General features: G+C 41.2%; 1 protein-coding gene across 3 annotated transcripts in view; it reads right to left on the reverse strand.

Annotated features, from left to right (window-relative positions):
- Positions 1 to 9: 9 nt before the first annotated feature.
- kmt2bb (lysine (K)-specific methyltransferase 2Bb) overlaps positions 10 to 23,100 on the reverse strand; it is a 30,849-nt gene continuing 7,758 nt past the window's right edge. For all 3 annotated transcript variants that reach the window (XM_037785722.1, XM_037785723.1, XM_037785721.1), the window contains 33 exons: positions 22,876 to 23,051; positions 22,571 to 22,690; positions 22,121 to 22,307; positions 20,627 to 20,855; positions 20,473 to 20,540; positions 20,128 to 20,385; positions 19,795 to 19,901; positions 18,609 to 18,719; positions 17,296 to 17,409; positions 16,938 to 17,084; positions 16,748 to 16,840; positions 16,526 to 16,643; positions 16,306 to 16,419; positions 15,711 to 15,895; positions 14,933 to 15,034; positions 14,346 to 14,456; positions 14,105 to 14,181; positions 13,693 to 13,916; positions 13,479 to 13,582; positions 13,193 to 13,330; positions 12,375 to 12,533; positions 12,150 to 12,267; positions 11,972 to 12,050; positions 11,712 to 11,872; positions 11,452 to 11,604; positions 8,209 to 11,335; positions 7,672 to 7,772; positions 7,373 to 7,510; positions 7,019 to 7,271; positions 4,943 to 5,050; positions 4,652 to 4,735; positions 3,723 to 3,852; positions 10 to 2,773 (listed from right to left, as the gene is read on the reverse strand). In XM_037785722.1, the coding sequence (XP_037641650.1) occupies positions 2,498 to 2,773; positions 3,723 to 3,852; positions 4,652 to 4,735; positions 4,943 to 5,050; positions 7,019 to 7,271; positions 7,373 to 7,510; positions 7,672 to 7,772; positions 8,209 to 11,335; positions 11,452 to 11,604; positions 11,712 to 11,872; positions 11,972 to 12,050; positions 12,150 to 12,267; positions 12,375 to 12,533; positions 13,193 to 13,330; positions 13,479 to 13,582; positions 13,693 to 13,916; positions 14,105 to 14,181; positions 14,346 to 14,456; positions 14,933 to 15,034; positions 15,711 to 15,895; positions 16,306 to 16,419; positions 16,526 to 16,643; positions 16,748 to 16,840; positions 16,938 to 17,084; positions 17,296 to 17,409; positions 18,609 to 18,719; positions 19,795 to 19,901; positions 20,128 to 20,385; positions 20,473 to 20,540; positions 20,627 to 20,855; positions 22,121 to 22,307; positions 22,571 to 22,690; positions 22,876 to 23,051 (7,670 nt within the window). In that variant the 3' untranslated portion in view covers positions 10 to 2,497. The remainder of the gene's footprint in view (positions 2,774 to 3,722; positions 3,853 to 4,651; positions 4,736 to 4,942; positions 5,051 to 7,018; positions 7,272 to 7,372; positions 7,511 to 7,671; positions 7,773 to 8,208; positions 11,336 to 11,451; positions 11,605 to 11,711; positions 11,873 to 11,971; positions 12,051 to 12,149; positions 12,268 to 12,374; positions 12,534 to 13,192; positions 13,331 to 13,478; positions 13,583 to 13,692; positions 13,917 to 14,104; positions 14,182 to 14,345; positions 14,457 to 14,932; positions 15,035 to 15,710; positions 15,896 to 16,305; positions 16,420 to 16,525; positions 16,644 to 16,747; positions 16,841 to 16,937; positions 17,085 to 17,295; positions 17,410 to 18,608; positions 18,720 to 19,794; positions 19,902 to 20,127; positions 20,386 to 20,472; positions 20,541 to 20,626; positions 20,856 to 22,120; positions 22,308 to 22,570; positions 22,691 to 22,875; positions 23,052 to 23,100) is intronic.

Raw genomic sequence — 23,100 nt, forward strand, 5'->3', positions numbered from 1 at the left:
AAAACGGAATTTGTTCAAACATCTTAACATCTTTATTAAGCAAATAACATTATAAATAAAAAAAGTGCATAGAAAAATTAAACAGGTTTAGAAATATGTATACAAATATTTACAAACCCAGGGTTTATTTGTACATGGTAACAAAGACGTAAATTTAAAGATCACATTTTCTCATTTTTATGTCTTTTACACTTACTTTAAAATAACCCTACTATATATATATATATATATATATATATAGAATTTTTATATATGTGTGTATATATAACATACAGCTTTCTTAACAGATTCTGGGAGAGATGTTCATGATAACTTCAGGTATTGACTAGTGCTTTCCATCCTTCATTGCAAACACACGCACATACAAAATGACACAGACGTACCCTCAAACACACACACACACACACACTCGCACACACACCAGCTCTGCAGGATATTAAAACCAAGCTACTCTTAAATTATCATCCTCTCTTTTTGCATCAGTATTCCCAAACATCTGTGTAAACAGCTGAGGTAGAATCCTTGCAAGGAGTTGGGAGTGACTCTGCTCTTGTTGTCAGCTAGGTGATTGACACAAGTTAATCTGGGCTCCATCCCAGTGATTGGACATGCAAGAAGGAAAAAGGATTAAGATCAAGACAAAAAAAACAAGATGAAAATTTTGCTCTAAGAAGTTTGAAGAGAAAAAGGGTTCGGTGGGGGGAAGACGATTACGGGCTTGGGGAGGCAAAACAGTGCTCACTTTACTCCTGTGGCTGATTCTAAGACCGTCAGTAATCTAGCTTAACAAAAAAATAAAAATGATTCTTTAAAAATACCTGCTTTAGAACAATTTGTCACAAAGGCTTAAATGCATGACACAACTGCCCCGAAAGAAAATTCAAGTAAATTAGTGAAACAAAAGGACATCAGTTGTAAAATAAAACAAAGGATACAAATGGGGGAGATCTCACTAATACACTAGACCGCCACCGTTTATACAAAGCACAACCTTTTACCATTAAAAATATAAATCAAAACATGAATAAATAGAACTACCAATTTGAACAGTGTGTGAATTAGATTAGCCTCATCAATGACGGCACCGAACATCAACTAAGAACAACATTAAACAACATTTTAAGGTGCTGAGTGCATTCTCTCAGCTCCGTTTCTGACTGTTTTCTGCAACATCTAGAAAATCTGCCCGCCGTATTCTCAACAAGCTGAATACACACACACACACTCAGTGGCGATGCTTTATACCAGTGCTCTACCTGATTAAGAGATAAACTGTAGCAGGTATCACAAAGATGAAGATTATTTGTACGTTTGATGGTTATTTATGTGCAACTGTAAGGGCAGCAATGTCTTATTGCAATAGGTAATGAGCATCTGCCATGAGAGTAATAAAATATATATTTAAAAAAAAAAAAAACTGATATTCACCACAACTCTTCACTTTTGGCTTGGGTAGTGTTTGCTACATACACTGTACATAGAGAGAAAAACACGTCTTAAAGACACGCATCTGTCTTTATAAATATGACACTATGTTACTGACTGAAGCGGTTGCGATGCTATCTGTTTTTAAAGTCAACACAGGAAGAGAATAGGTGACAAAAAGCATCCCAACGATCTAAGGTGTGAAACTTAGCAGACACTTTACAATCCGATGATGACGATAAGAGTACTGCTTGAGTGCATAAATTTAAGATAAACGGTCTCAGCAGGGTGAATAAACAGCTAAACAATTCCTGATTTTGCAGGACATCTTTGTCCAATTAAAGACCTTTCGAAGCTTAGCACCATGTTTGTTTTGTTATTCCCGAAAAGAAAAAAAAAAAAAGTCTAAAAAGAAAAAAAAATATTAAACAACGCGAGCAATGTAAGATAAAACACACAAATAAAAAGTTTGAGTGAATGTATGGCTCAAGAACTAACTTCACCACTGCACGGATGGGGCTATAATGTTCCCATCACTGGAGGATGGAGCAATCATGATTACAAGTGTACTAGAGACAGACATACCCCCCCCCCAGAAATGAATAAAACATATAAGGAATCTCTCAAAGCCTAGCTATAGGTTTTTCAGCAATGATTCAAACAGATAAGGCTTGACGTGTGTATCAAAGAAATTCTGTTGGTGTCATCCATACTGATCCAGGAACGCCCTACATTATAACATCGGTTGTCATGGACACCAAAACAACTTTCTCCACAATATTTACTGCTGTGGTGTTGCTGCTGGGTCAGCTGTACATCTGAACTCTTTCACAGGCATTAGAAGAAACTTGCCCGATATGAACTTTCTGTGCAGGTTCTCCTCCTCGTCTTCCTTTACAATCCATAAAAATGTCCACATAAATCACTTCTGACCGGCCAAATATTCTCGACTGGTCTCATAGTGGCTAATTCCCCTTCTGTGCGAACTGCACACTGCCTCCCCAAGCCCAATCCACCTTAATTTAAGGCTTACTAGTAAACCGGATCCGACCATTTTCATGCGAGGGACGTCTCAGTTGAGGAAACGCCGACATCTCCGGGCCCCACAGTTACAGTTGAGTTTGCTGCTGGCGTCTTCGATCGGGAACTTGTAGTCGTAGGTGAGCTCCTCCCCCCTGTAGATCTTCCGAAGAGCAAAGATGACGATGTGCTTCCTGCCTTCCACGTTGATCACTCGAGAGTAGCAGTTGGGTTCACAGGAGTGGTTGATGAATCTCGCTGCGTTGCCATGCATGGTTGCATCCACCACATCAAAGTCATCAATGCGGAACATGTAACAGCCAATACCCTGCCAAGGCAAGAATTAAACCAATTGATAAACCCTCTAACCTTTCTCAACTTCAATTATTGCACACTACATTACAGGGCTGTAAACTATCTTTTTTCACAATCCTCCTGGAACCGTCCCGAAATGAATGTGGACCGTCCCAAATTAAAAATCATTGTTTTTTCTACATTATCATTAGTTAAATAATTCAAATAGACCTTTAACTTACATCGGAACATCAAAAGTGGTTTATTTTTGTTCAGAAATTTATAATTTATCCAAAACATTGTTTTTTATTTTTATTTTAAAAAGTCATATTTATTGGATTAATGTTTATAATTTGATTGTTTATTTTGATTTTGATGTTAACAATGTGATTAAGTTAAATAAAAATATTTTTTACATGTAAAAAAAGTAGCATTTGGTAAAAAAAAAGATTTCGCATAGGGCCCCCAAAAAGCTAGAACCGGCCCTGCTGGCTTTGTGTCTTAAAAGTGGAGGAGTTGCTGACAAGATGCTCCCGTCATGGGGAGAGGAGCAGCATGTTGCCAAGGACAAAATGTGATGGAGAGATCTCATTGCAGCCTTATTACCCACAGGGGATGAAGAGGAGTAAGTAGATTAACATCAGTAACATGATTTGAGCTGTTGTGGAGTTTTGACTCCTCATAGTTAACGTAACGTTATCGTCAGCTCACTCACTGAAAATGCAAACGTCGGCTGCTGACTCGTTAGCGAGCGTTAACTGTAACATGAAAGAATCTAACATTAGCTGAATAGTAACGTTAACATTAATACTAGCAAGCTTTCCTCATTTACTCGGGTATTTTTCTTTCAACTCTCGTCCTTTGTCCCAAAATTTATTTTCATCGTCCCCGATCCTATTGTTTTCGTCCCCCGGGACGTCCTTAAGCTCGGGCCCTGCTACATTAGAATGAAACTTATCAAAAGAAATCGAAACCCGACCAACCTTGCCATCGTAGTACTTCTCCCTTTTGTCAGTGAGCACTGAGCGAATGACGATGCCCGCGTATTCAATAACCATCTCCCCTCCGTCGATGTTCCTCTTGCAGAAAAGACCACGGCCATGGATAGCAGACCTGCAACACACGCACAAAGGTCAGAACCGGTTAGGTAAGGTCATTTAGTTCTGGGACGCCAAAAGTGATGATGTGTCAGCTATGTCGTCTGGATGCCAAATCCCTATAATTCTCTGCTAATTAAGTTATAACTTGAGTCATTTGAGCAAATGAGGGTGGGGGAATAAAAGGGATTTCATCATCACACTAATAAATATAATTCAGTCTATTTATTGAAACAGAGGGCTAGCACACTAACAGATCTAACATGTATAATAAATGCAGTAAAAAATAGTTTTAAAATGTCCAATACTTTGTTTACTAATGACATTCCCATCAGCCTCAGCTGTTTTTTTTTTTTGCTAATTAACAAATGTTGGCTAAACTGTGATGATGACTATAACAAATTGCTGCTGTGGGAGCGTGGGAACATAGTGATCTCTAAGTACAGCCAGACAGAACTGTGAGTTATTTGTTTTAGTATCTCTTGTTTGTTCTCACTTTGTGTCAGAGTTCTTGCATAGCTTCCTGTTAATTTCTAACCCATACAACCACAAATGATGACATATCTGGGCAATAGCTGTGGTTGATTTCTCAGAAATGATGTAGTTACTTCAAAGACGCCAGAGGTTTCTCAAACATATATTTTGTACATTTATAATTTTTGCAATACCTTTTTTCACCACTCCACCAACAAATGTTATCCAATCTTCCCCACATTTTTTTAATTGCAAAAATAATAACAATTTCATCCAATATTTTTTGTTTCTAAGCATTACATAGAATTCTGGTTATTTTGCAAATGTGGTTCTGTGCTGACCTGTACACGCCTACAGCCTCCTTGGATGTCCTTTCCAGATGTCTGAAGCGCATGGCCATGGGCAACTCCAAACTAGTAGCCCGTCTATGAGGAAGAGCAGACGATAATTCACCAAAAACACCCAAAAAATATTTTTTTTTGCCATTTTTTAAAACACACTGAATTGCCTAAATATTTCTAGAAACACGTGGACCCCATCTAAAAGGTTACAATTCCAGTTTCAAGTTTCAAGTACCAAGTTACTACATTTTAACCAAGGAAAAATTTACAACTGGACGCGTGAAGTCTGACCTTGTGGACTTCAAAAGAACCTCATCTTCTTCATCGTCATAAGGCCCATTGTCAGGAAGCTGTCTATGCTGAGAGGCCAGGAAGTTAAACATGTCAAATGTGGACTTCCTGTTGAGAGAAAAAAAGAGAAACCGACATCAAGTTTAGATGAGTATGAACTCATTCAAAAAGTCAAATACATTAAATCATCACACTTTTTTATCGTTTAATTTTTATAAATATATTTCATATTTAATTTAATCATTTAATGCTATACTACCTGCATTTTTACTGTAAGCGACAGTAGTAATTACAGTACACAAATGCAATGTTTGGCGGTACGTCAGTGTAAAGTGTTTACTAGTGTTGCCAGGCAGCCTACTTTCCTTTCTGGTATCACTCGTTGGCTTCTTATCCACAGAATATTTTGTTTGTACGCATATACAGCGGGTAAAATAAGTATTGAACACGTCACCATTTTTCTCAGTAAATATATTTCCAAAGGTGCTATTGACATGAAATGTTCACCAGATGTTGGTAACAACCTAAGTAATCTATACAGACAAAGAAACCAAAACAAATACGTTCAGAAATTAAGTTATGTGTAATAATGTGAAATGACACAGGGAAAAAGTATTGAACACATGAAGAAAAGGAGGTGCAAAAAGGCATGGAAAGCCAAGACAACAGCTGAAATCTATCAGTAATTAGAAAGCAATCCAGCCCTTTGTCAGTGCAAATTAATATCAGATGGTTCAGTCCCAACTGATGGCCTATAAAAAGGTGTCTCATTACCAAGGTGTCACACAAGAAACATCTCATGATGGGTAAAAGCAAAGAGCTCTCTCAAGACCTTCGCAACCTTATTGTTGCAAAACATACTGATGACATTGGTTACAGACGCATTTCTAAACTTCTGAATGTTCCAGTGAACACTGTTGGGGCCATAATCCGGGAATGGAAAGAACATCATTTCACCATAAACTGGCAACAACCAGGTGCTCCTTGCAAGATTTCTGACAGAGGAGTGAAAAGAATTATCAGAAGAGTTGTCCAAGAGCCAAGGACCGCTTGTGGAGAGCTTCAGAAAGACCTGGAATTAGCAGGTACAATTGTTCCAAAGAAATCAATAAGTAATGCACTCAACCGCCATGGCCTGTATGCACGCTCACCACGCAAGACTCCATTGCTGAAGAAAAAGCATGTTGAAGCTTGTTTAAAGTTTGCTGCACAATATTTGGACAAGCCTGTGAAATACTGGGAGAATATAGTCTGGTCAGATGAGAGCAAAATTGAACTCTTTGGATGTCATAATACACACCATGTTTGGAGGACAAATGGCACTGCACATCACCCTAAAAACACCATACCAACAGTGAAGTTTGGTGGTGGGAACATCATGGTGTGGGGCTGCTTTTCAGCATCTGGTACTGGCAAACTTCACATAATTGAAGGAAGGATGAATGGAAAAATGTACCGAGACATTCTTGATAAAAATCTGCTGCCATCTACCAGGATGATGAAGATGAAACGAGGGTGGACATTTCAGCAAGACAATGATCCCAAACACACAGCCAAGGAAACTCTCAATTGGTTTCAGAGAAAGAAAATAAAGCTGCTAGAATGGCCCAGCCAATCACCTGACTTGAATCCAATTGAAAATCTATGGAAAGAACTGAAGATCAGAGTTCATAGAAGAGGCCGACGGAACCTTCAAGATTTGAAGACTGTTTGTGTGGAAGAATGGGCCAAAATCACCCCTGAGCAATGCATACGACTAGTTTCTCCATACAGGAGGCGTCTTGAAGCTGTCATTACCAACAAAGGCTTTTGTACAAAGTATTAAATAAATATCAGTAAGCGTGTTCAATACTTTTTCCCTGTGTCATTTCACATTATTACACATAACTTAATTTCTGAACTTATTTGTTTTGGTTTCTTTGCATGTATAGATTACTTGGGTTGTTACCAACGCCTTGAGCATAAAGCCTCTGTGCATGCTCGTAGTGTGCGCGCCATCTACGGAGGCCCGCGCCACGGCGTTTGCGCGAGTATAAACAAAGCTCAACTGATCCGAACTGTAATTGGTATACATACCTGAGGTATAGCTCAGAGCGGGCACAACCACTGGGATTGACAGGGAGGTCATCCTCCTGCGTGAACTGTTTGAAGAAACGGAAGGCATGTCGTTGACAGCGATGGGCTCCTTGAAGTTGCTCCAGCAAGAACACCACTGCATCATGGACCAGACCCAGCATATGGGCGCCGGTGATCTTCTGAAAGGTCAGAGGTCTCAACCTCGCAATAGCTCGCGCCTCCTGCACCCCATCTAGCACTGCTTTCCAAGCCACTGAAGGGAGAGTTGAGAAATAAGTGTCATAGTGAATACATACATGTTCTATACTATGAAGGCTTTTCAGGGAAATATTTCTTATGCATTATTAGCCTTACCCTCGATACTGTCTGCCTCCGCACTGAAACCATCATCGCTCTTGATCTCAAATCTTAGGTGTGGCTGGTCTCTGTTAGTTTGGAATTCAGCATCCTCATCAGATGGTGGTGATTCATCATCTGAGGTAGACGCGGCGCCTAAAAGAAAACACTTTATACTGTCAGGATTTCATAATATTCTTCAATGCTGTGGCAACAATTTTAGCAATGACCCATGCATTAGTTAGTGTCATATCATATGTGGCAGACCTTGTTGAACTAAGGAATTATGTTTTAATTCACAGAAATCATTAAATCACCAGAGTATTTCTTCCAGTCAGTCAGGGTGCTGTGCCCCACCGGTTCCCATGCGTGTGGTTTGCCTTGTTCGCCCTGAGACATACAATCCCAAGGCTCTGATCTAAGAAAGATAGGAGAACAAAAGTTTTAACACTAAACAGTAACCACAATTTACCACAATGGAAACACTAATGCTGTGTTGGTCTAGCAAATCCAAAAATGTGCCATTCACAAAGCAAATGAAAGTAAGTTAAATATAGAAACTTAATTGAAATCTCTGAAAAAAAACAGCATCATTTGAACATAGATGTGGTTGAACCATGGTAAGCTCCACTTGTACAACTCCTACAGCTATTAGTTAATCGATTCCTGAGCAAAAATGCCCAACAATTGCTGGTTCCAGCTTCTAAAACGGAAGGATTGTCTGCTTTTCTTTGTCAATTAATCAATAATGAAAACAATTGTTAGTTGCAGCCCTATTTAAGGGTTGTGCCAAGTCGCAACTTTGGAGGGTTACATTCTACATGCGACCCTATTTAAGACAAGTAAAATCTTACCCTGAGCTATCAGAATCGCTTATATGCTCCTGCTTTAACTGGTCCAGGTCCAGTACTCCTTTCACTGTCGGGGTCTTGATGCGGACTCCTGAAGCCCTGCTGGAGATGCTTGGAAAGGTAGGTCTGCAGCGCTCCTCATCCTCACTCGGGGGCTCTGGTTTTAGGAAGTCAACTTTAGATTTCTTCGTGACAATACGATCTGAAAGCGAAGACACTCTCTTCATGCGGACGTGGGTACGAGGTCGGGGGGCAGGAGCTGGCGTTGGTGTTGCTGATGCAGAGCTAAGCAACACTGGAGGCTCCGGTTCAATTAATAGGCCAGGTGGTAAAACCAGTGAGGACGGGCTTAGTGTTCGAAGCCCACTCCACTTGGGGGTGTAGTTACTCGCCATTGCCTGATTGATAATTGCTTGGGCACTTTCAGCAGGAGTCATGGGAGGATTCTCAGTTGACGGAACAGGCTGCCCTGAGGCCTTGGACGACTTGGATTTTTTGGATGCACTAGAATCCTTCTTCTTCTTCGTTTTTTTAAACTCTGGAGCGGTTTCATCTTTTGGTGTTTTTGCACTCTTCTTCTTCACATTAACTGATGCCACTGCACCGTTGCTATTGTGAGTAAGCAGCTGCGTAATTGTGGTTGGATTTTGAACTGTGGGTGTAACCGACGGCGGAACTGCCGTTGCAACATTGGCCCCGGGGGGCGGCGCAGCCATATTACCAGCTGCTGCTAGTGTGGCCGACAGTGCATTGCTTTGCAAAAGGCTGGCGATCTGGGTGACACAGTTGTATGAGGCGGAGCTGGGAGTGGGCAGCTGGAAAGTGTTGCTTTCTGGGTTCTTCACGAAGATCTGCCCGAGGCGGTTGACCAGCAGGACATGTGGAGTAGGATCCACATTGGGGCCTCCCACCTCCTTTACTGTAAGAATAGCATGTCCAGGTAACGCCTGGGGAACCACTGGCTGTTGAGGTTCTAAAGCTGGCCTGGGTGTAGAAAAGTTGATGGAGATTGTGTGACCCGATGTAGCTTCCTTCTGCACAGATGAAGAGCTGTAACCATTTACGATCACAGGGGCTGGGGTGGTTTGGACTGCTGTCGGAGCTGCTGAACATTGCGTTGACAATACAGAAAGAGACGATACCGACGCAGAAGAAGAGACGATGGTGACAGCTGTGGAACCCAATGGCTGTGTTTGTGTGGAGTAGATGGGTAGAGAGACAGTTCCACATGTTGCTGCTGGGGGACAAGTGCCTGACATAGCTGATAGCACTGGATCGTTCTGAGGGGTAACTTTTAGCAGTGTTTGTGTCACGTCTCCAACAGCACTAAGGGTGGTTAGTTTAGTAGACAAAGGTCCGATGGATGGGAAGGTTAACTCTTGTGAGGATGTTACTGGCTGAAGTGTAATACTTGTTAGAGGAGGCTGACTGAAACCTGGTAAACAGGAATACACCTGCAGAGAGTCTACAAGGCCTTGAGAGGGGTTCTGTACATCTGCAGACAGTGCAGGGGAGGGCTGAAGAAGATCTAGCAGGACACGCTGACTGTTATCAGCAGAATCGGCTAATGAGGGTTCCACTGTATTAGCTGCTAAGTGGTTCACAACCACAGTAGAGTGGCCGCTGTCAGTCTCTGAGTTCAGGGGTTTACAAGCTTCAGACTGTTGGTTCTCAAGCGGTGTGCCTTCTAGCAAAGGAACAATCTCAGTTAAACGTGGACTAGTGTCACATCTCTCAAGAACAAGAGGTGTTCCAGAGGTAATCCTTAAACTGGAACCCTGGAATAACTCAGGCACCTTTGTGAGTAAGTTAGGCAGAGCATCAGGAACTGGAGTAGGAAGCACGGTCTCCTGGTTTACCAAAGGAGTGTCAGAGCTTTGCTCTTTGAGTGGAGAGTTTCTGGAAATTTGTGGAGAAACAAATCCCATGTTGTTCTCATTTGATTGACTGGCATCACATGATTTAGGTGGATCTTGAGGTGAACTATCTGTAGGACTTTTACTGGCAACTGATGAGGAATCTGTGTGCTTATCATTGGATGATGCTTTGGGGAACAGACTCTGAACCGCCTGTGTGCCGTTTGTGGCGTCCGATTCAGGGACATTTTTATTATTTAGGCTTTTGGCTTGTAACGGAGCTTGACTAGATCCCTCAACTTTCTGAGCATTATCGTTGGTCGCTATACTTGCATCGCTCTCTGTACCATCATCTACACCATCCAGCTGAGCCATAGGCCGGGAAGAAGGGGAGGAGGGAGACTTGGAATGATCTTTTGATCCGGGACAGCTGACTATTGTCCGCGAGAAATCGAAATAGTGCTCCATATCATCATCAGAAGAAGAGGAGTTGCCCAAGTCATCCCTGGCTGAGGCTGCAGGCCGTGGCAGGTTAGCAACGAGATTCTTCTTCTTGTGTATGTCTTGGGCTCTTCCCCAAAATTCCTCCTGATCATCACCTTCCACCACTATTTGCCCCCCACAGTTCATTGCCACGCCTTCATTCAGGAGAGTCTCTTCAATCTCCAGTTCTGTCCTCATCTCTTGGCCCAGACTCAAGTTGGGATCCTTGTGGAATGAACTGTAGGGGAAGTCTTCTTCATCCTTCTGTTGGTCTAAATCCCCCTGGGGCGATGTACCGTTTGCTGGAGAGACATCTTCAGGCTCTGGTGAAGCTAAGAAGTTGTGCGGCACCTCGACTGAGTCTGACTGGTTCAGATCAAATGACAGTCGATTTCTGGGTAGTTGCTGTATGGATGGAGAGAAAGACAGACTTGGAGAGGGGAAGCTTCCTGAACTGTCCTGCCAGGGAGACTGAGGAAAGAAAGACGAAGTGCAATGGCTCATTGTATTCCCAGGGCATCGGACTGAGGAAGCACTTCTACCTCCGACTGGGCGGGGTGATGGAGAATTCATCAGGTTGTCTGGAGAACCAAGTGGGAACAGTGGGGAAGTGGGAAGGGAAGACTTTCCGGCACGGAGGGTGATTGGTCCAGGCAGAGGGCCCAGGGGAGGGGGGGCCATGTGACTGCGGAGGCCTGGTGTCTGCGAGTGTGGGCTGTGGCGACGAACCCTTCGAGTATCCTCCAGATCACTTATGGTTAATATGTGGTGGGGTTTCAACGGGAGTGCTCCTGAGAAGAAATCAGAATTGAGACTTGCGCGCTTTTGTTTGGATCAACATATTTCTTTTAGTGAACTTGAACTTGAAAGGAATCTTACTGAAATTAAATATAAATGTTTAATTTACCTGGGGATGGCAGAGGTCGGAACATTCCTCCAGCTGGTCTCCTGGGGATCTTTGGCCTTGCACCGTGATCTGACTTGGGGGTAGATCCTGGGATAAACATTTCCTCCATTGGGGGCTGGCATTCCATTATTTCAGTCTCTTGGGCTTCAGATTCTGAAGAGTCACAAAAATGGTTTATGAAACTTTTAGTATCTTCATCTATCAATTTACAGTAAATCACTTCTTAATGCACTGCAGTTTTTCAGTAGTAAAATATGCACCAGGTAGAGGACACGGGCTGTGAGCAATGGTGTTATTGTCTCCTTGGTCTGGCATCTCCTCAACAGGCTTCTCAGGGACAACGGGCCGAACCTCCCGCACTGTACATGTATATTTGCACCGGCGCAATGGGTTAACTGTACTCCAGTACCAACGCGTACACCTTATGGAGGGGAGAAGAATGTTTTAAAGGCGCTTTTCATTTCATGTTCCATATGATTTATTTATATTATTAAGTTTAAAAAGGTAAAATGCAACTTACTGAAAGCCAACAGGAAATAGTTTTCCTTTGCTAGCTGAAAGTTCCGTCAGCACACCCAGTTGGTCTATCTGTAAGGAACCTGTGTAGTGACAATGTGGACAGCAATTGGTTAAACATAAGATCATAGTAGTAAATGCCATGGAGTGAAGAGGAAACCAGCTAAAAGATAGTCGCTCACCTATCATCACGTTGATTAGTTCTGGTTCCAGTCCAGTCAAGAACTTTCTGCGGAGGCTGATGCCCTCAAAATCCACATACACCCTGCGGTTTACTTCAAATTCTTGGCCAGTTATCATCTGTACAACAAAGGAAAACAAGTGATAATGCAACCCAGAAATTCAAAACCTTTAAAGTGATAAGGTCAGAGACTGTTGTTGGAAGAATTGGAAGAGCAGAATTTTACCCTGCCACTGATGAGATGTCGGTGTTTGTGGCAATAGACCTTCTTATCCTCCTGGAACACACAGTGACGGGAGCGGGCACACATGAAGTGATAGTTGCTTTGACAAGATGTCAGACAGCAGCCTACCGTGGCACCCGTCTGGTTGCAGCGTTCACATCGCTAAAGAGGGGGTTGGGATTGAGGTAATAAAGGAACAGCAATCAATTATAAGTAGCATATTTGTTCATGATTATCAGATGTTTTTAAATTCTCAAATATCAATATATATTTACATATATACATAATAAAGCTAGAGTGAAGATACTGGATACTTGTATAAAACTAAGAAATCCATTGATACCAACCATATGTCATACTAGCTTGTCGAGAAGGAGGCTAAATAACGCTGCAAACTTGTGCTAATTTTGGTGAGGAAAAACTGCCATGGCCATTTTCAAAGGGGTCCCTTGACCTATGACCTCAAGATATGTGAATGAAAATGGGTTCTATGGGTACCCACGAGTCTCCCCTTTACAGACATGCCCACTTTATGATTATCACATGCTGTTTGTGGCAAGTAATAGTCAAACTGACAGCTGTTGTTGCCTTGCCATGTTATGATATGAGCATATTTTGTAATGCTAAATGCAGTACCTGTGAGGGTTTCTGAACAATATTCATAGTCATTGTTTTGTGTTGTTAATTCATTTCCAATAATAAGTATATACATGTATTTGCATAAACAAAGCATATTTATCCACTCCCATGTTGATAAGAGTATTAAATACTTGACAAATCTCCCTTTAAGGTACATTTTGAACAGATAAAAAACAACCAACCATCAAGCGCCCCCTTGTGACAGCACTGTGTACATGTAGTAGAGAGCCATTGTCCTCTTCAAACACTTCAGCTGACCACAGACAGCAGTTGACATGTGCCCACTCGTTCTGGCCCAAGCACAGCAACCGGCCTGCATCCTGTGGAACAAAAAAAAATGAAAATAAAAAAATTGTGAAAACCAATCAATGTTGTATGTACAGGCAATTTCCAGGCAATTTCCTCCACAAGTTGGGTATTTACAATGTACTATAAACATTTCATTTTCATGTTTAATGCATTACTTACATTAGGTTTGAGGTCTCCATATTTTTGGCACAAAGAGCACTGTCTCTCGTCATCCTTAGACCATCCGGTGTCTATATCAGCTTTTGGAAGGCGGGCCCTTTTCCCTACATAAATACACAAAAGGTAAGAGTTAAAGGGCCAAACACTGCACAAGATTTTACAAAATTACAAATAGCCAATTCTATTATCAGCCCTCCTGGATTGACAGCATTACCTTTGAATTTGTGCCTGACAGCCCTGCTGGTTTTGAAGTGGTTCCGGCTTGTTGGCTCACCAGACAACGGAGAAAGTGCCTCTTCCTCCTTTACAACTAAGCTTTGTCCATTGTCGTCCTGCAGGAGCCCCAGCGGAGCCCTGGACGAGAGCTTCTCCCTCTCCTGCCACTGGGCGTAAACATGCTCCGTTGTAGGAGGATGAACAGCATGGGACAGCATCCCCCTATTTAGGAAAGAGTTCAACAGTTCAAAAGCTAATACATATACAAGACTCATGTTTGTACATCAAATACATAATCATGATGAAGGAAAAATGAAAATGAAAAAGTACTTTTAAAACATCTTGAGTTTTCAAAAATGTATGCACTTAATTACTATTATACAAACCAGTAAATAGAAACCATTACTCACATGGGTAAGTCTTTGGTACAAGAGTTCCACACCTTTGGGTCTTGGCTGTTGAACCAATTAAATACTTCCTCGAGGAGCTAAAGACAAAAATCATATCAGTTAATTATAATTGCTAACTTGCCGACATTTCTTAAACTATTACATAGCTTTACTTTGCAGTTTCTCACACTCATATCCCCACTAATATGTTTACAGACAATTCTCAGTAATCTCTGAACTACTTTTTTTGGTCATACAGCACCTTTAAGTAGTAAGAGCGTGCCAGGGCAGTGGGTCTCTGCTCCTCTGGAAGATCCTCCTCTTGCTCAAGCCTCTTTCGCACCAACTGAACCACATCCTCATGGAACATTTTCTATAAAAAAAAAAAACATGTTTTTGTATCCATTAAGTTGCATATCTTAGTTTCCCCTCCCATTGTATAAGCATGATGCATTGCAGACCAATAACTAGATGCAGAAATACTATGAATACAGTATACCTATTCTTAGACTTCCCTTTTGAAAATCAATAAGTGGGTTTGACTTTTAAGTTACATTTCAATTTTTGAACTTTAAGTTGTCAGTGACATCATATTGTCTGAGTTCCTTTGTTTTCCTGTGTGGCTAGAGTTCTTGCATATCAGAAAGCATTATTGTTAAGTGTAGAGGATCAAAAGATATGTGAACTGACTGTGAAAAAGGTATTTGCGGGGGCACAATGACAGTTGACTCTTACTGGAATTTAAAACTGTATTGTCTATAAAGCCCTATGAAATTAAGACTAACCATTTTTTTCACTTTACTGAAGTACTCAAGAGTTGAGACACTGAATAAGAGATTGTGTACTCACCAACGTAGTATAAAGGCCTTTGTCAAACTTCTTGCCTACAGCTCGGAGGTCACAGGCTGGCTGTCCTTCTATCCCACTGTCAGGATCAACCAACTTTTCACACTGCAACAGAAAACAAAGCATATCTGGCACACTGCATTTCACAAGTCTCAGTACTGCATCAGTACTCATACAAAAGATACATAAATTCCAGTGAACAGTTTGGCTGGGTATCGGTACTTGATACTTTTAAGGTATCAACTGAAATAACCCAGTACCAAGTAGCATCTAAACTAGACCTGCATTCAATCTTTTTTGTACCCAGATCTAGAATAAAATTACTATTTGTAGGGTTTCCTTTGCAGCCAATCACCCAAAGCGTTCTTCGATTTAATGCAACGTGTGATTAACCCACTACCCTAGTAGCTACAACCCATACGGTCTGTGACGAGGCGAAGTCAAGCGCGGTGTATTTGACAGAGTTGGCAGTTCCAAGATGCCATCAAAACGTTCCAAAGTACGACTATACTACACGCCTGTGGCATCGGATAAAAATAAATGTGGTGGTGGCATTTTATGCAACTGAATGCTCCCATTCACATGATGAGTATCAAATGAAGTAGAAAAAAAGGTATGAAATTAAGTAGTCTGTTGTTATCGGTATCACTTTAAGGGTACTGGCATCGTAATTTGAATACGATACCCAGCCCTAAGTAACAGGCACTCTAACATAAATACATCATGTGTCTTATTTGTCACGCTACATTTGATTCATAAAAAAAAAAGCAGAGTGTCCTACCCGTGAGCAGGCAACAAGGTGCTGGGTAAGGGTGGAAGAGAGCAAGCAAGCCAGCACCTTTTCCACCCCAGCCCTGAGCTCGATGTAGAGCAGCTCTCTCCAGGCACTGGGCTGGGTCACACTGCATGGCCGACATGAATACACGACACTCTCTGGCAAGCTGGACAGGATCTCATACAGCTCATCTGAAAAAAGTATTTTACGGGAGACAGGAATATGGCAGTGGAGGTTTAGTGAAATGTATTTCTAACCAAAATAAGTTCACAACATTTTTTCCCTAGATCTTGAGCACCTACTGCATGTGTGTGAAGCAGGGCTTTGTATGCACGCTCAACAAATAATTGGTAATAACAAGTAATAACAGGTATTAGACATCCCCTCTTTGAGGTTTTTTTCTTCCTGCTCACTACATTCTTTGTTATTTTCATGTCCTTTGTTTTGTTTTAAGCTATGCAAATAAACCGCAGAACACCAGAACAAAAAAAAATCGTAATGTAATTTAGATTGACATGGCTTCATCAGTGTTAATGAGCACAGCTTTGATGCCATCACTTGGGGTATTTTCATCCTCAAAAAGATAAAGAATAAAAATCACCTGTTAGATCCTCACACTTGGCATGTACCCAGTGGTTACAGGTGCCACACTGCATCATCTGACTGTCATAGTCGTTGTCCTCATAGCACTTGAAGCAGATTGGACAGTAGTTACCTTATGAGAGAAAGAGGCATTCAGAAAAGATTAGCCTCAACCTTAGATTAGTAATGTTGGCAGATGATAGAGGAGGTGACAGATCATTCATCATTTCTCCCCTCACCCAGTTCATAGAGTTTTGAACAGTCTGGACAGAGTCCTTCGTCGTGGTTCCAGTCAGTGTCCCAACTCTTCCCCGGTGTGACGCCACAACTTTTACACCTGATGCACGTCATACAAACCTGCACAGAAACCAGCACATTAGGACCAGCAATCAATGTATTCCAACCTCAGCATGCTTATAGTAAACATACAGGAATTTGTGTTTTCGAAACATGAAACCTACCCAAGCTTTCCTCTTCTTGTTTTGTTTGGGATAGTTTGGTCCCAGACAGGAAGTATGATAACAGTTCTGGCATCGATCACACTCCAACAACGGCTGAGGGAGACATGAAAAGTGCAATGCTTACTGACTGAACTACATTAATACTGACAAGTAAAACATAGCAAAACTAGTCAAAATAGCAGGCCTGTACCTTTGAGTGCTTGTTTTTCCTGCCACACACGTGGCAAAACTTGCAGCGACGACAGCACCAGTTTTCCTTGTTCTCTTCAGTGGGGCGGTCCGCTGGATCAAGGCAAAACTGGTGGAAGGGCTCACAGCATACTTGGCAATACAGCATCTGCAAAAACAAACATTTCTGAATTTAAAAATGGCCCTAAAAATATATAAACCTCCTGATATGATGAGATTCTGCATCATTTGGTGTTGTGTTTTACTACAACTCAATTGTAAGAAGCTTGTCATTTACTAACTTAAAACAAGTTAAAGAAGGGCAAAGAATCGGATCAATTATTTCTACTAAAAAAGAGCAAAATGTATTAAGTGGTTACCTCATGTTGCCCTTTACTGGCACATAGGAAGCAGACATAGGGTGGCATGGGCGGTGCAGAGGTCAATATACTTAAACCACCCATATTCCAGACATTGTCCAAAGTACAGTCCTCCTGAAAACAAAGACACAGTGTACACAACACAATTAACAGCTGAGAAAAGACCACTCACAGTAGTTACCAGCATAATACTATGTCTCCTGACCAATATATGTTGTTGTTTCAGTGGAGTGACTATATGAGGAGTGTGTTTACATTTTAAGTTTTGGTGGAACTTAAGTTCATGTTAAAATTATGTTCTCAGGTTAAAATGCAGTTAAAACACATAATTAACAAACACTGTCCTCTAGTGGACAAACATAAGAATGTTACGTGAACTAGGGAATTACAAATAGCTTTAATTTACTACGTGTGTGACTTTGTACTGTGTACTTTAAACTGCTCTGAGATGAATAGAGGTTCTGTGAAATGAATAATGTTTGAAGAAAACAAATATGTGTTTGACCCCAATCATCATAAATCTCATAGCTGTGGCACCAAAACATTCTGTGGCTGTTGTAACCACTGATATCAAGTGTCTTTATATTACATTAGGGCTGTCATTCAATTAAAATATTTAATATTGATTAATAATCGCCCGATTGTCCATTGTTTTCATCTGTTCAAAATGTATCTTAAAGGGAGATTTGTCAAGTATTTAATACTCTTATCAACATGGGAGTGGGCAAATATACATGTATGTATATATTTATTATTAGAAATCAATTAACACCACAATATGACACAATTTGTCCAGAAACCCTCACAGGTACTGCATTTAGCATAAAAAATATGCTCAAATCATAACATGGCAAACTCAAGCCAAACAGGCAACAATAGCTGTCAGGGTGTCAGTGTGCTGACTTGACCAAAACGGCATAGGATTATCATAAAGTGGTCATATGGGTGCCCATAGAACCCATTTTCATTCACATATCTTGAGGTCAGAGGTTAAGGGACCCCTTTGAAAATGGCCATTCCAGTTTTCCCTCGCAAAAATTTAGCGTGAGTTTGGAGCGTTATTTAGTTTCCTTCGCATCAAGCTGGTATGACATGGTTGGTACCAATGAGTTCCTCTAGTTTCATATGACACCAGTATCTTCCCTTAAGGTTTAAAACTGAGCTACAACCCACTTACCTAAAAATCGCAAGTTGCGGTAATGTGCTAAAGAAATTAGTGTCGTTAAAACAAATTTGCGTTACTGCGTTATTATCGTGTTAAATTTGACAGCCCTAATTACAATATATGTGATGTACTGTAAAAAGTGACCTACCTTGAAGTCAACCCTGATTTTGTGAGTAGGTTTAGAAGACTCAGTTTCTCTCTGCTCAAATCCATGGGCCAGGGCAGCCAGGACACTGGGGGGAGTCTGCTCCGAAGGACCCTGAGAGACAACCGTAATATGAATGTGGGCAGTACTGGACACGCTGAAAGCCCTAATATACTTACTTTTCACTATGCATTCTAATGGGGACCATGGATACCCTGTGACAACTGCTGCTGGTCCACAGGTCTGTGGGGGCTGAATACCACACAGCTTCCTTCAGCTGTTCCTCAACACTGGCTCTCACGTCTTTGTACATACGAAGGATTTCATCGGTGGAAAAGTATGTTCTTGATGGCACCTTGCACATTAGGGCTGCCTTCTTTATCAGGTGGAGGAAAGCCAGATTTTTCCACTACGCTTATGGACATCGTGTCCTTGGCAATAAAATATGCCACAGCATGGTTCAATTCTTTGGCTTGTTTGGATGTGGCATCTAACTTAATTCCCTTTGCAAGTGACTGTGTGACAGATGGTTGAGCTGGATTGGGAAATGTCTTTGCAGAGCTAGATTGACCATAAAGAATTAACAGAATTATAAACCTGATTAAAAAAAATAGCATGTCACATGTTATATAACTAAAGCATGTTAGTTTACATGTTAGCAGCACTATAGAATGTTAAATTAACTACTACATGAAAAATTGCTGTGAGCTTTTCAAATAATGTCTTATGATTATTAACAATTACTTTTAAGTCCAGAATGCTCCTGTCTGTACCTTCAACTCAAACACATGTGTGTGCGTGTGTGTGTGTGCGTGTGTGTGTTTCTTTATGGGGTCATATTCGGGTGAGTGTGTGCATTTGTGTTTGTAAGTCAGAGGTTCCCGAACGGACAGAAAATACAGTACAAATTTAGCCGGGATGTAAAAAAGGATTTTGATGGCGCATTTTACGATAAACGTTAAAAAAAAATTTCATTAACGTGCACAGGTGAGATTCTTCGTCCGGTTTGCATTTTTATCTCTCAATACTGTAGATAAGCAAATGAACATGGTATGATAACCATCACCTTTCATACCATGGTATACCATTGCCACCCCAGAGCAAATCACACACACAAAAAAAACTGCCACAAATGCAAGTTGCGTAGTCCGACCAGGTTGTTAGCACTGATCAAACTCTAATGACCTACCTTTTCAGGTTTACGTCGAGCAGAAGGTATGCGGTGTGAACTGGACTTTCGATGCCTGACTTCCTCATCTGAAATGTCTCCAAGGAATCCATCCAGTGACACAAAGTCTGCAGAAGGCAGGAAAAAACAAAATCTATTATTAGGTGGCACCTCAGAAGGCTTGACACGCTTAGTATCAAAAGAATATTTTCGTTTAAAGAAATGTGTTTGCAAAGACTACAGCTCTACATTACATGTATTACATGTACTTATGATCTGTGGTGTTAATAAAAATAAATCATCTAGATCGTGAATGAAGCATCTATGTCATCTTGTTTCTGAATGTTAATTGACCTTGACTGAAACGGGATCCAGCGCCCCTTTTCCTGGCTGGCGAGGCAGAGCTTGAGAAAGCTTTGTCATCTAGATCAGAGTCGTAGTCCACCAAGTCAAAGTAGACGCGGGGTTTCACAACACGCTTCGGCTGCTTCCTTAGTGACGGACTGTGGCCGTCACCATGGAGACCAGATGGCGAGTCTGCACCACCCTCGTTCCCTTCGTCATTACTCGAATGGCCCCCGCTGAGAGAGGATCGCCGTCGCTTAGAGGCACCTTAAAAAAAAAAAGAGGCGGCATGTAGCTGAATGCTATGGAAGTATTACAGCAACATGAAGCTTGCACGCTCAAGTGAAGAATTACCTTTGGGTGCAGTTCTTCCACTTAGTCTGCGTGCTTTTCTCTCTTCAATTTGATCACATCTCTTATACCTTGTGGTAAAAAAAGAAGATTCTTAATTATTTTTTTAAACACTGCGATGAGATTACAACTAAGAATCAAATATAGGTCAACTTACACACAACACTGCCGTTTGGTATTGGGACCACCAAACTTGGGTTTGTCGAGGCAGTTCATGCACCTGCCACAATCGTCCTCGTGGTTGCAGCCTTTGCAAATTCCACACCTCCGAGAACGATACCCAAATGGCCCGAGTCCTTTCCGTTTTATTAAATTCGACTTCTTGACCTTGATGACCTTTGGATCTGACAGCCCGGGACTGTCTGATTCAGAGGGAGACCCAATATCTGCAAAAACAATAGACATCCATCTGTTAGTCAGTTAAATAGTTCATCATTCACCTTTCAGTGATGCGGTTGCAGATAATTTCATGGCACTAAGTTTGGTTTGGACTAACTATTGTAACTATTATTTTGTCAATCAAAAATGTTCTCATGAACATACGCAATCAAACAGAATCACAATGGCTAATGATACATCAAATCTCTGGAAAAATAGCATTTATAGGAAGGTTTTTGCAATAAGCAAACTGTAAATTTAACTGTTTTAAATATATCATCAATGAAATAGGGCTCAATTTATTGTGCGTTTTTTTTGTTTGCATTCTATAGATAAGTGGACAAAATGTAAATTCAGAAACATAAAAATGATGGGCTGTTGGACATAGATAGCTAAAGAGTAGGGGTGTCACGATACACATATTCATACTGACGCATTAATCATAAATGATTCCGTTTCAATTAGTGCTGTCAATCGATTAAAATATTTAATCATGATTAATCGCTTGATTGTCCATAGTTAATCGCAGTTTATCACAAATTAATCGCACCTTTTTTGTCTGTTCAAAATGTACCTTAAAGAGAGATTTGTCAAGTATTTAATACTCTTATCAACATGTGAGTGAGCAAATTGATATATGCAAATGTATGTATATATTTATTACTGTAAATCAATTAACAACGCAAAACAGTGACAAATATTGTCCAGAAACACTCACAGGTACTGCATTTCGCATAAAAAATATGCTCAAATTAAAACATGGCAAACTCAAGCCCAACAGGCAACAACAGCTGTCAGTGTGTCAGTGTGCTGACTTGACTATGACTTGGCCCAAACTGCATGCGATTAGCATAAACTGGGCATGTCTGTAAAGGGGAGACTCGTGGGTACCCATAGAACCCATTTTCATTCACATATCTTGGGGTCGGAGATCAAGGGACGGCCATGCGATAGCAGTGTCTTCACTCTAGCTGTTACAACCTAAAAATTTGCAAGTTGCGTTAATACGTTTAAGAAATTAGTGGCGTTAAAACGAATTTGCGCTTTGACAGCCCTAATTTCAATGCATCCGTCTGTTCAAAGAAGTTTCTGTACTACTCCATCATCTGCCAGGACTGAGAAGTTGAAACTAATACTATTACCATGTCTACTACTACTACTGCTGCTGCTGCTGCTGCCGCCATCGAGTCATCACACTCAAGTCATGACAAGTTTTATGAGCATGTCTAATGAAAGCAAATCCAGATAAGTCTGCCAATCAGTTTCCACCTACCTTTAGGGATGGCTGAGGGGGAAATGCCGCTTCTTTCATGCAGAGGCAAGGCGCTAAGTCTGGGAATGTCATCTGGTACCAAGGCTCGAGGCTGCCCCAGCACCACGGATGCAGCGCGACACACATGCTTGATACGTGGACCTCCTGCTCTACGGAACTCCTGACACAGCGGGGAGATGACCTGCGGCTGGAGAAATGAAAATATGAAAATCAGATAAAGATAGAGGCACTGATGTAAAGAGGCTGGAATTGACATCAATTGCTTTCAAACTTGAATCATTAGTTATACATTTCATTAATGTATACTGAATAGAGAAAGTTAGCTTTTGCTAAGTTTCCAACTATAGGAACAAGGTTAATTAACAACAATGAACCAGTAAAATCAGAGACAGAAACAAGATTTGTAGTTGGATCGATCTCCGCCTCAGGCCTATTGATTTGTACACTTACTTGTCCTTGAGGCTGCTCTGTCTTGACTGGAACGTCAGCATCAAGCTTAACCCTCTGCTTCCTTCTTTGTCTCTTAGAGGTCACATCTCGAGACCTGGCGCCAGTCGGGCCAGATAACAGCTACAGGGTTAACAGGCAAAAACAAGGCATCAATACAAGCTCCAGAAAAACCCTGAATCAATCAAAACACTTGTGGAGGTTTCCCTCATCTATGACATTTTTATTACATAGATTTTATCTAATAATGTACAATTAATGTATACAATGATGATGTGATAATGTGATTGTGGTGATCATGGCCTTACCCCAGATGACTTAAGCTGTTTCTGCTGGTCGATCTTAATGAGCTGGACCTTGGCTTTCCGGAGGAGATTGAGCATTCTTTTATTTGCACCAGTGAGGCGCGCTCTTTGTGAAGCTCCCTTCTCCACAGATCCAGGATAATCGCCTTCACCTGAGTTCTGTTCTGACTGCAACCCTCCTGTAGATATAAAATAATACATGCCGATTTCTGGTCTATTAAAAGTAAT

Source organism: Sebastes umbrosus, chromosome 11, assembly GCF_015220745.1.
Source record: "Sebastes umbrosus isolate fSebUmb1 chromosome 11, fSebUmb1.pri, whole genome shotgun sequence".
NCBI lineage: Eukaryota > Metazoa > Chordata > Actinopteri > Perciformes > Sebastidae > Sebastes > Sebastes umbrosus.